This window comes from Mus caroli, unplaced genomic scaffold (genome assembly GCF_978045245.1).
Source record: "Mus caroli unplaced genomic scaffold, Mus_caroli_1 scaffold_1, whole genome shotgun sequence".
NCBI classification, from domain to species: domain Eukaryota; kingdom Metazoa; phylum Chordata; class Mammalia; order Rodentia; family Muridae; genus Mus; species Mus caroli.
The window spans coordinates 187,103,796-187,116,759 of NW_028227256.1; the positions used below are offsets into that span (position 1 = coordinate 187,103,796).

The following is a 12,964-nucleotide window of genomic DNA, read 5'->3' on the forward strand; positions in this document are numbered from 1 at the left end:
CTGCCCAGCGTTAGATTCAGAGCTGAGACTGGCTTTGTGTTGTTCTGCCAGATGCTTGATAAAATTTACACCCTAGGACCAACAGTATTGTAGACCAGAGCTAAGAGATTGGGGCGGGGGACTAGAAGAGATAGATGAGGTGTTTATTCAGGACATGAAGATCTATTGTTGCTAATTGGGGGTGTGTGATTTTATGGTTTATTTATTTTATTTAGCATGAATGAGTGTTTACCATGCACGTATGTATGTGTACTGTGTTCATGGCTGGTGCCTACTGAGGCCAGAAGAAAGTAAAGGATCCCCTGGAATTTGAGTTATACATGGTTGTGAGCCACCATCTAAGCAACCAAACCTTGGTCCTCTGTAAAAGCAGCCAGAGCCTTTAATTGATGAGCCATCTCTCCAGGCCCTATTTGGGACAATTTCAAGGTCACAGAAGTTGTCATTCGTTCCCAGAAGATTAAAAGTGTATTATTGTAAACTGTACAAAATTATGTACAAATGAGAGAAAACATCCTTTTGTTCTGATAACAAGCAAACTTGATATTGATATAATACTGAAAAAAAAAAAAAAAGGCCAATGCTTAGGAAACACCAAAGGATTCCAAATCCGTTTTCAAGAAGCCCAAGGTACTCCGTGTACCTCTGCGCTCCTCCTCTTGCTCGGCATGGGAGCATGCGCAATGAGAAGATAGATGACTAATCTAGCTCATCCACTCAGGAGTCTGCAACACTGCTCACAAGAATCTGACTCCATCAGACTTCTAACATAAAGTTGGACTCTACAAATCTTACTCCACCCGCGGGGCATCTTCTCTGACAGGTGGTGGCAGAGTGGGGGTGGTCTCCTCCGCCTCCTCCTCCTCCGCCGCCGCCGCCTCCTCCTCCTCCTCCTCTTTTTCTCCTTCTCTTCCTCTTCCTTTCCTCTTCATTCTCCTCTTTCTCATCTTCCTCCTTCTACTCTTGCTCTTCTCCTCCTCCTCCAGACAACACATAAGCTTGCATGCAGATTTTGGATAGGAAGAACTTACGTTAACATCTTTATGCGAGTTTTACTTTCATTAATTTAGTGTAGGCAAGAGTCATCGAGTCAGAGACCCAAAACAATCTCATTTGCACTTCCTCATTCAGTAGAACAATACCAGTATTCCAAGCTTTTAAAATAATCGTCCTCTTTAATAAGTTATTTTAAAAATATAACGAGTCCAAGTTAGAAGTTGGTTTGCACAATTACTCATCTTTAGGTTGCCTGAAAGAATCCCAACTTTCATTTAAAATAGACTTTTAAAAAATCCAGCGTGCAGCTCTCTCAGAGGCTGGTGAAATGCCACAGACACATGAGTGTGCTAAATTAATCAGTTAGCACTCAATACTCAAAGATACCGGCACTTCACCTTCTTGGGAGGGTTTGTGGCAAATTCTACACTTCTACTTCAAGACCCTTCGACTCCACACAGTGGTAGAGAGATTTCTATACTCACCACATGGATCACAAAACATTGGGAATTCAGAGATACAGTTTATAGTTTTCCATTCTTTCCACTCCAGCCAAAAGCCAGCAAAAGAAAATGTCTTACAGTTTACAACACACTCTCTGTGTTTCCAAAACACATTGTTTCTTGCCGCCGCCGCCTCCTCCTCCTCCTCCTCCTCCTTCTTCTTCTTCTTCTCCTCCTCCTCCCTCTCCCTCTCCTCCTTTTCTTCTTCTTTTTCCTCTTCTTCCTCCCCTTCTCCTCCTCTTCCTTCTCCTCATCTAGAACTGCTTGATAAAATTTCTCCAGACCTTCCTTCCTTTCTTACTCCCTTTTTTCTTCCTTCCTTCTTTCTCTTTTCCTTCTTTCTTCCCTTTCTTTCTTCCTTTTTTTCTTTTTGTTTCTTTTTCCTTCCTTTCCTCCCTTTCTCTCTTCTTTTCCTTTCTTCCTTTCCTCCTTCTTCCTTTTACTTCCTTCTTTTCTCCTCCTCCTTCTTTCCCCAGGCTTTGTTTCTCATCAGCCAAATGCAATTCCAAACTGGTGGCATAAAGCTTTGCAGCAAGCCAGGTATCAATATCATAATATCTTTAGCACTTCAAGCCAAGTAAAATCAAACAGAAAGCCCAATATAGAAAAACACAGATACCACACAAGCCATATGAACCACACAGCTGAACTCAGTCTCAGCACTGTGGTAGCAGAAAGTGAGTATTCTTTGTAAAGGTGACAGGTGTCCCTGAAAGGAAAGATTCTCTACTTAGACCTAAAGGAATGCCCGGGATGGTAAACTAAAGAGGACCTTGAGTCAGGACCTCCCGTTAACAGAACAAGCACTTTATTTATTCACCACAGGAGTTATCTCCTCAGCCCCACCCCTACCCTTTTGGTGAGATTCTGCAGTGGTTCCCACTCCACAGAGACCCTGACCCTGACCCTCTAAATCCCTCCTGCTCTGGCTCCTGCTTCTTTGTGAACCTCCATGGCTTCCTCTTGGGGCCCTTCTTCCAGATCTCCAGGGGCTGCTCTGTGCCTCATCTGCATTCCTTGAACATGCAAGACCCTATGTTACTCAGGATCTGTGCCATGGCTGTGCCCTCTGACTGAACTCGTCTTTCCACTTGTCTTTACATAGCTGACTTCTTTTCATCCCTCAGGTTTCAGATGCTGTCGCCCCCTCAGAGTTCCTGTGGCAGCCTCTTTGGAAAAGCCGCCCACTCCCTGCTCTGGTTTCCATGATCACACTTCAGGCTCTCTGCAGCATTCACTGCAAACACCCGTCTTGTTTATTGGCATTCCGATTGGCCATTGGTCTTTCTGACCCCAGTGCCATGACCAGAAGGTAACATAACTGAGCCAGCAGAGTTAAAGAAGAACCAAAATAAAGAAAGAAATAAAAGTCGGTGGGGGCTGGGGGGAGGATAAAGTGCTAAAATGAAGCTTCCTAAAATAACACAGCATTTAAAACCTTGGCTATTTTTTTTTAACTTGGTTTTCTGAATAGGATCAACGCTAGCTCTCGATGAATTATAAGTCTACGGTCTAAATACTCTCTTTGCTTTCAAGGTCCTCACTCCCTTCTCCTCATTTAGTCACCAAGACCAACTTCGTCCCTCATTTAATTCTGTCTACCACTGTCTCCCTCTCATCTTCCCACACCAAGTCCTGACATCCCAAGCGATGGTCCTGTTGCTCCTGTGGCTCCAGTAGCACCTGTGTGTCACTGTGGCTCCCATGACTCCTGTGTGTCACTGTCCCCACTTGCTAATTATTCCATTGAGACGTTTCTAGTCACCTTCTTCCTGGTGTACTTAACACCACTGCCATCTCCCACTTTAAAAAAAAATCAATATTTTCTCTTATTTAGTAGGTACAATATCCTCGAATATCAATTTACATTCAAATGCCTTTTCCCCTCCACCTCTAGCAGTCAGTATTTCCTGCTACCCCCTTAAAATGACCCTCTGGTCTACATGATAAATGATTGCTTCCTCATCCTCAAACCAAGTCAACTTGATGCTCTGACTGGGTTCTACTTTGATCTGCCACAGACCCGGGCAGCTTTTCTCTTCCACCAGCAGAAACACAATGTTTTCTTCAAAGCACGGTTCCAGTTCACAGTTCACATCCAACTTGGGTTCATCGTCTTCAGCTCTGGCCCATGCTCTCCATTAACCACATTGCGACCTCAGTTCCATGTAAGGATTATGTGACACCTCTGGTTCCTTTGCATGTGTAAATTTTATCTCTGCAATGAGGCTGCAAGCAGTGTCTGTGTCCTTCTTCCTTAAGCTCCCAATGGTGGCAAAAGCAGTGAGAATCCAAAATGAGCCACTTAGAGTGGCACCAAGTCACAGGCTCCTCGGGATGAGGCCCTCCAACATCAGCGACCACTCCAGATGACCTGCAGACCCAGGGCTTTCTACCTTCCTCTCTCTCCCTCAACTCACTGTGCCTGCGATTCTTTCATCCATATACATTTGCCTTGGAAATCACTAACTCTTTTTCCAGTCTTGGAATGACACTAACCAGAGGCAAGCATGCTTTTCCCCTTCCTTCCTAACCACTTACCTCAATATCCTGTAAAGGACCCCATGGGTTCTCATTAAATGCTCTTAGTTAGGGATAGGGCATTTGCTTTCCACTGAGTAAAAAAATGCATGATCAAGCCAGCTGTTGATGAACACGCCCTGACTTTAGTATCATAGCTATCAGGTCAGAGTCAAGGAATATCCACTGAGCCATGGCTCATGCTAGCTGTCAGTTTAAGATCAAATATATCCACTGACCCACAGCCTACACCACCTAACTGCCTATTTGTTCTCAATTTTAAGATTTATTCTTTTAAAACTAAATTTACTTATTTTGTGTGTGTGTGTGTGTGTGTGTGTGTGTGTGTGTGTGTGTGTATGTTTCATTTGCACCACATGTGTGCAGGTGCCTGCGGACTCCATCAAAGAGAGTGGATTTCCTGAAACCAGTTCCAGGAATTATGAGCTGCCTAATCTGTGCCAACCTGCATTCTCTACAAGACCAGCAAGTGTTCTTAACCCTTGAGCCATCTCTGCGGCACTCACCAAATTCATTTTTAAACACCCCGTATATCTCAGAAACTGGGGGTTTGGGGGAAAAAAACAAAACAGATAAAAATCCCTGAATTTATAGACTTGGCATCTCTAGCAGCAACAGGTGTGGGGCTGAGGCTTTTTGGAAACACGGTACGAGTCTGAGTAAAGCCTCTTCAGTAAAACTGATGTGTAGTAAAACTGGACTAGACCAATTCTAGTAGCAACTAGAAAGATGATTGGTCAAGTCTGAGGTTGCTGTAAGGCAGAGCCAACTATGTGAGCTGGTAGGCTAGACGTAGGGTCTGGAAAAAAATTAAAAAAAGAATTGTCATGGATAGACAGCATATGTGCAGCTGTGGAATAGATTCTGGGGAAGCTGGAAGGACCCGAATTTAGAAAAAGTGAGTAATTGGGAAGCAATGCCTTAAATGTGGGTCTTAAAGTTTAATATGGCGCTTTGCATAATAAACCTTCCCTTGAGCCTTGTTCCAGTGTACTAGCTGCCTGGTTCGTATTTGACTCTTAAACTGATAACGTGAAATAGAAAAGCCAGGGACATCTGCAGCCCTCATGGCAGCATGGAGCACCACCTTCACGGGACACCCTACCCAAGATACTGAAAGTCGCCTCCACAAATCTCTCCCAAGTTCTAGTTTCAAAAGGAGCAGTGCAGTTAGTGGCAGGGCGCACGCAGCCTGCATGGCCGAGAAACACATAAGGGTCACGAGAGCACAGCAACGCACTGATACTTACTCTTTGAATGGCACAGGTGCGAAATCTGGCTGTCACATGGACACTTCAAGAGAAACCAAAGTTTTCACCCTAGTCTAACTCTTCATCTAGTCCAAGGTCAGAGAAGATGGCCTTGACACAGGAGTGACAAAGACCATGAAGCAAGAGATCCCAGAGGGGTGACTCGGAATGACTTGAGCAACCATAGGCTATAAACTGAGATGGATCAGTAAAAGACAGGGCTCTCATGTGGCTTCCTAAATAGCCCAAATAACCAGCTACTGCGTTAGATGGCTATAATTTAGGGGTAAGGCTGGTAACAATGGTTTATTTATCTTCATGCATTGAAGTATATGTCTGTGAAACTTTCTGAATTTGGGGATTCAAAAAACAATGAGACTGTCTCTAAACATACAGCACAGCCCTCAGGGCATATAATGATTGCGTCTCTTGTGAAATAATTTAGCGGCACAATGAGTTATGATGCAAACTCTAGAGTTATCCTTGGACAGGAACAAACTGTTCTCACTCAGTCTATGAGCCTTTCTCTTTCATTTTCACCCTCCCCTCCCCCCAATGCTTACAGACTCTAAGTAATTTACACAATAAATAGTCATTTCCACAGTAGAAACGGCCAACATGTCTAAGCCTCAAACACAACCTGCTATTATGGTTAAGAACCAAGGTTCCTGTTCGTCCAGATTTTCACAGCCACACAACTTTTGACCCCGCTGAGAGAAATGTCGGCATCAACCTTGTTTTCTTGATCTCCAGAGAAAACGACCATCACAGGAAGGTCCTAACAGTGCTGAGAAGTGACCCCAAAAACTGTATCTACAACAGTGCAGTGAATTATAATTTGTTGATGGCAATCAACAATAAAATTGAAACATTCACAGTCTCAGGCCATCCCATAAGCAGAGATCCCATCCCATGATAGATGAGCCCGTCTGTGTATTCTCCTTGCCTGAAATGCATCCATGACTCTGATGAATCTGTATCCTTATTTTCAAAGGTCATTGTTTAAATGCACTCCCTTGCATGAACCAGAAAGCTGGAACCCTCACCCAGCCTTGGAGAATGGCAAAGGTGGCTCGTAGTATGGGATATGAATAGAAATCTTCTGGGAAGTTCTGCAGCATGGAAGGTCTGCTTACTAGAGGGAGGATTTATCCTGCTGTCAGGAAAGTGCTGAGCACACCCAAGACAAGCCCAAAAACAACATGAGCTTCCATTGCAACAATATTTCTAAGGTTGTAGAGAAAAAAGAAAATGAGATTAGGCAAGACATCTGGAGTCCAGCCTGGGGTCACAGTTAACACAGTTAATATATCTATGGTACTATCAAAATATAACATGCAGACAACACAACCTGAAGTAATCCTAACACATGAGCAATCGATACAACAGCAAGTGCTCTGTTAAGGGGAGGAGGGTAAGATTTATAAACTGAGATAGGTAACATCAAATAATCACATCAAAGTCAAACTGAAGTCAAATCCTATCATGCTGCCACACTGAAGACAAGAGGTCTGGTTGGGGATGGGGGGCCGGGCTTATATGAACCAGAAACTATCATCTCAAACCAATCTTGATATATTACAATATATTATTACATATCAAATGTCTCCACCATATCGCTCCTGAGTTTTACAGGTACAGATTTTAAGCTTAACTCTACATTCTGAACTGATGGCTAGTTTGCCGAGTCCCTCCATTCAAACATTTAATTAACTCTATGTATTACAACCTAGTTTTCTATCTCAGATGGCTTTGACCAACTATAAAAGGGAGATCCGAACAGATGAGTGTCGGGCCGCAAACCATACCAAAAAGAAAGAGAGAAAGGGAGTCGTCTCCTACCTATGGTTGTGATAACAGTACCAGCAAAGAAGAAAGAGCTTCCGAGGTCCCAGTGACTAACTTGATTGGAGCTGTTTCCTAAGGGGATAATCCCTGCGTTTATTGCTGCCACTATTTGCTGCAAGTTTAAAAAGAGACTCATCAGTACATGTCAATCACACAGCAGCATCAAATATCTCAACTCCCACCCCGGGCATGACAAATTACACACACAGATCAACTTTTAACTCTGTGAGTTTTCCATTGAAAAAGTCTTAGGAGATCAAAACTTTATTCCCAACCACATGATATCACTTAAATCATGAGGATTTTACATTTCACGGCAAGGGAGTGGATTGGCGCAGAGCTGCTAATGGTACACATGAGTAGCATCTTCATCGACATGTTTAGTAACATGTTTGAGTCAACACCTGAGTATATCACTGTTCTCTAGCATGGATGGCTATGGATTTAAATATCATATTGCATACTATATTTAAATAACTCATGATAGCTTCATTAACATGTCTATGATTTCAGATGTTAATGGTAGTGTCCAAGACTGAGCTGTCTGTAAGAGCTGATAGCATGCTTTGAAAGATCTAGTGAAACCGACTGAGGTGCGAAGAAGAGCACGGTGACTTGCTACTAGACCACATCTATCCTCTCAGATCTAGATGCCTTGGATCTCTACAGATTCTAGTGGATTCTTCCAGGATGAGAATCACCCAAGGCCATCATAAGCAGAGTTCATGGGGACCACAGGGATCTACATGTTCCTTGTGTATGCCACGTACGTAGTAGACTAAGAGATGGCATGACCAGACCCTCTGGAAGTGTGAATGACGTAGATTTTATATAGAGGTGGATGCTCGCAGCCAACCATTGGACTGAACACAGGGTCCCCAATGGAGGGTTAGAGAAAGGACTGAAGGAGCTAAAGGGGTTTGCAACCCCATAGGAAAAACAACAATATCAACCAATCAGACCCCCACAGAGCTCCCAGGGACTGAACCACCAACCAAAGATTACACATGGAGCAACTCATGGCTCCAGCCACATATGTAGCAGAGGATGACCTTGCCAGGAATCAATGGGAGGAGAAGCCCTTGGTCCTGTGAAGGCTCTATGCCCCAGTGTAGGGGAATGCCAGGGTGGGGAGGCCGAAGTGGGTAGGTAAGTGGGGGAGCACCCTCATAGAAGCAAGAGAGGGGTGGGATGGGGGTTTCCAGAGGGGAAATTGGGAAAGGGAATAACATTTGCAATATAAATAAATAAAATATCCCCCCCAAAAAGATAAAGAAATGAAAAAATATGTAAATGATGTGGATTAATCAGAAGAAAATATGTAGTCAAAGAGGAACACTGTGATAGGCAGATGCTGGGTTTCTGCTGCAGCTAGAGAAAGTGAATCAGCTAGAGAGAGGGAACCACTTAGCTTTCAGGTTTTAGAATGGGCTAGAGAATCCTCTGATAGGTAAGGAAAAGGTCAAGACAGCTCGGCTTGTTTACGATGGAATCATGGTTAGAAGCAAAGGGAGATTAAAGGGCACCCTGTTCCACTGGCCACTGGCTGACCGAGAGAGAGCAACTCAGAGTAGAATTCCGACCTCATTTCACAGCTGCTCCCAACGGGTGGCAAATCGATAGGTTAAAACGGCAATACTTGTGTGCAAATTCAATTTGGGTCATATTGTTTCCATTTACAGTATAATACTTGTTCATCGTAAAAGCAAAATTAGGAAATTAAGGAAGGATGCTAAAAAGATGACTAAAAAAATACTCATTATTCTAGAACACAGACACATCGCTGTAAATGTACTGAGGCACACTTCTGTTAGCTTTTTTTCCTTTTTTCCTTTTTTTTTTTTTTTTTTGAGATAGGGATAGGGTCCTGCTATATAGCCCAGGCTAGCTTCAAACTCTCCATCTCTCTGCCTTGCCTCCCAACTTGCTGGGATTACAGATATGTGCCACCAAATTTGGTTCATATAGTTAGATTCATAAGCTATGTTAAATGTTGTATTCACCATTCTAAGTTAATTATAACTTGGTAATGACCAAGAAAAAAACTGTGTATTGACTAATGCAAACTATTAATGACTTATTTAATAATGTCCTTACTGGTAATATTAGCCATGTGGTTCTATTTGCTATTCTTATGTTTATCATAATCTAGTTCACATAGACTCCTGCTGTTAGAAAGTATACTTCATTATAAAATATTCTTTTGTGAATATATTTGTGTATAGATACTCCCTGTTTCTAAATATTTCCTCAGGAAAGATTGCTAGAAATAAATTAGCCACATTAAAGATCATTAATATTTTATAATGCTGATGGAAAATTGCCATTATCTATTTGGAAGACTATTTACGACTGTCGCTCAACAACATACAAAGGTTTAGCCATCATCCTAACATTGATAACATTTTATCTTCACTACACTCATAACAAAGTTTAGAATCTATACTTTTTTTGGTAAATAACATTGGGTACTAGATTTTACATTACATTTCACTAACAAAAAAGGATTCGCACTCAAACATGTGCTGATTCTGAGGAAGCTAATTCTGCTGGTCTGAGTTGTTCTTAGAAGCAGATAATGGAGGTTTCCCTTCATTATTGATCTTGTAAAACATGTGCTCTGCTGAGCCTGTAGAATCAAGACTGTGATCCTGGCTACTCCAAGGGCTAAGCCAGGAGGGCTGGGGAATTCAAGGCTTACCTGAGCTAAAGAGTAACTTCAAAGCCAGCCTGGGTAAATTAGCAAAGCATTGTCTCAAAACTAAAAGAAAAGGAGGGGGAGGGAGAGGAGGGAGGCATGGAGGGAGGAGGGCAGGGGAAATTAGGAGGAGGAGGGCAAGGAGGGAGGGAGACAGACTGGGTGTGTAGCTTGGCTGTATAGCACCTAAGTGGCAAACACTAAGGCCTGGGCTCTATCCCCAGCAGCAAGCACAGGCAAAATTAAAAATAAAAATCATGTTCTTTGTACTTTTATGCTAATTTTCATTTTCATGAGTCCAGTATATTTAAATGTTTCTCCAGGCACTGTGATGCACATCTATAACTGCAAGCAGAGGCAGGGGGACTAAGAGCCCAAGGCTAGGCTATAGAGAAAGACCTTAGCTCCTGTTCTATAGTGCTGCAGTATGCTGCTGCTTCTCTCGTCTGTCTGTCTGTCTGTCTGTCTGTTTGTCTGTCTATCTCTCTCCCTCCCTCTCTCTCTCTCTCTGCCCCTCTTTCTTTCCCCTCCCTCTATCCCTCTCTCTTCCCCCTCCCTTTCTATGTCTCTCCCCTCCCTCTATCTCTCCCTTCCTCTCTGTCTTTCTCTTTTTCTCTCCCTGTTTCCCTTCTCCCCCTCTCCTCCCCTCTCTCTTACACAGACTCTCATCCCACACAAATCAAACATTCACATATTTAAAATACAGAAGATCTATAAAAAGGAAAAAGAACAGTCCCATAACAGCCCAACATTCCTACCATGGCCACAGCTTAAATCTTTATTGCATCAAGGAAACACACCTGGGGTATTGTTCTGTATTCCGCACAGGCCTATATGATCACTTTTAGAGAATTCATTTTTTTTTCTGTTTTAGATTTAAAAACATATTAACCAGCATTGAATACACAAATGTATATTTCTCATCTTTTGAGGTATCGGTTCTTGAAAGATTTTAGTCTCAGAAACACTTTATAGCCTCATTGCTTCCTGAAGAAATCAATGAGCTTTTATTTGGAATATTTAAATTATATTTTTTAATATTTAAAATATACTTTTGTATATTTATATTTAAATTTGTATATTGATTTTTACTGTAATATATAGTAAGAAGAGATGCAGCTTTATAATTTTATAAATATCTTTAATACCTGGCTCAATACATGACAGATGTATCCTAACACATACTTCTACAGACAATCTGTTGGAGTATCCCATCACATAAACTCCAGAAAACTGTGCTGTACATGAATAAACAGAACACAAAATACAAAACACCTTCGTGGTACTAGGAAAATTCCTTTGGGGGCTGAAGAGATGGCTCAGTGGTTAAGAGCACTTAAGGCTCTTGCAAAGGACCTAGGTTTGGTTTGCAGTCACATAGGGTGGCTCACAACTTTCTATGTCTCCTGGGCAGGGGATCTGCCGCCCCCTGCTGGACTCCTCAGTCACCTGCACCCACATGCACACACCCACACACAGACACATGATTAAGTAAATCTTAAAAAATAAAAAAAATGAATGAAGATTGATTTGAACTTGTCATAGATCTGAGAAGCTCCCAGGGGCCAAGTTGGAGAACCAGTGCGTAACACGGAGCCTGTGAGTTCTTTGTGTTTGTTTTGATCCGTTCCCACCTGGGGAGAGCTTGCTTCTGTACTGTGATTCTTTTCCTGTTTTTATCCTGTGTTTTTCAGTAGTTGTATTCTCTTGCTTCCATCTTTTCATCAGAATCTCACAGCAAAGCTGAATCAGAACCATGAAAGCAATGTTTTCCTCAGACAAAATCCTCAACAAATAGAGGAGTTTGTCATTAAATACACTGAGTGTTGGTAAGTGAGTATCCTTTAAATGTTTTGTGAGAACAAGTTTTAAAATATGAATAATTTAAAAATATAAGTAATATATTATTTTTATTTATATTGCATTTATAATACATTAATATATAATTTAAATAAATTAAAAATATAAATAAAAAATTTTAAAGATATAAATAAAACTTTATAAATTATTTTTGGCAAACAAGGACTGGAGAGATGACTCAGTGCTTTGGAGCCTTTGCTGCAGAAGACACTGGTTCAGTTTCCAACCCCCCTGGCCCTTGGCTGACATCTGCCTGCAACTCCACCTCCAGGCCTCTGGTATCCTCTTCTGAACTTTACTTATATATGCACACACCAAAAAGAAGAAGAAGAAGGAGGAAGAGGAGGGAGGAGGAGGGAGGAGGAGGAGAAGAAGAGGAGGAAAAAGAGAAGGAGAAGAAGAGGAGGAAGAGGAGAAGAGGAGAAGGAGAAGGAGAAGAGGAGGAGGAGGAAGAGGAGGAGGAGAAGGAGAAGAGGAGGAGGAGGAAGAGGAGGAGGAGGAAGAAGAGGAGGAGGAAGAGGAGGAGGAATCTCAACCCATGGCAACAATGGTCATTTGGCACTGATCCACCTACCTCTGGGGGACATACTTCCTCCTCAGCTAAGCTAAACAGGTCTTTGAAAGTATTTAAGATAGGAATAACAACACAAGGGATATAATAAGTAAAGAAATAAATGTGATTCTGATTAAACACAAATCAAACAAAAAGTTATTGCTTTATATCCCCTTGATTCTAGTAGATTTATGGACTACATGGCTTAAAAATACCAAGACACTGAAACTGGAGAGATTGTCTCCAAACGGAGCCATTCTTGCTGAATCAGTGACCTTTAGGTTCATTGAGAGACCCTGTCTCAAAATACAAGATGGGCAGTGATCAAGGCAAACATCCAATGCCAACTTCTGGCCTTCACATGCATGCATATGCATGTGTACACACGTGCACACACGCACACACACACACACATGCATGCATGAACATATAAGATTAAAAACCTCACTTTTCTACTAAGTCTTGTGAACTATCAGGTGACAACAGTAATTTATAGGGAGGCTGAAGTGTCTGGATTAAGATGAAGAGAGCATGACCTCACACATACCTACCCTAAAACATCTGTGCAATGTTAATTAACAACAGTCTTCCAAGGTTAAGCCCCACAGACAAAGAATGCCGATCACCATGGATGTATACTTGCACTGCTATTCAGTTCACAGACAGAATGTGCACTAAGGAGCCTAGGGATGTCGGACAGCAGGTAGAGCCACTG

General features: G+C 42.1%; 1 protein-coding gene across 4 annotated transcripts in view; it reads right to left on the bottom strand.

Annotated features, from left to right (window-relative positions):
• The window catches only part of Kcnk2 (potassium two pore domain channel subfamily K member 2), a 127,987-nt gene that overhangs the window by 76,347 nt on the left and 38,676 nt on the right, over positions 1 to 12,964 (bottom strand). For 3 of the 4 annotated variants that reach the window (XM_021160593.3, XM_021160601.3, XM_021160576.3), the window contains exon 3: positions 7,133 to 7,250. The exons of the other annotated variant lie outside the window; for it this stretch is intronic. In XM_021160593.3, the coding sequence (XP_021016252.1) occupies positions 7,133 to 7,250 (118 nt within the window). The remainder of the gene's footprint in view (positions 1 to 7,132; positions 7,251 to 12,964) is intronic. 4 annotated transcript variants of the gene reach the window in all.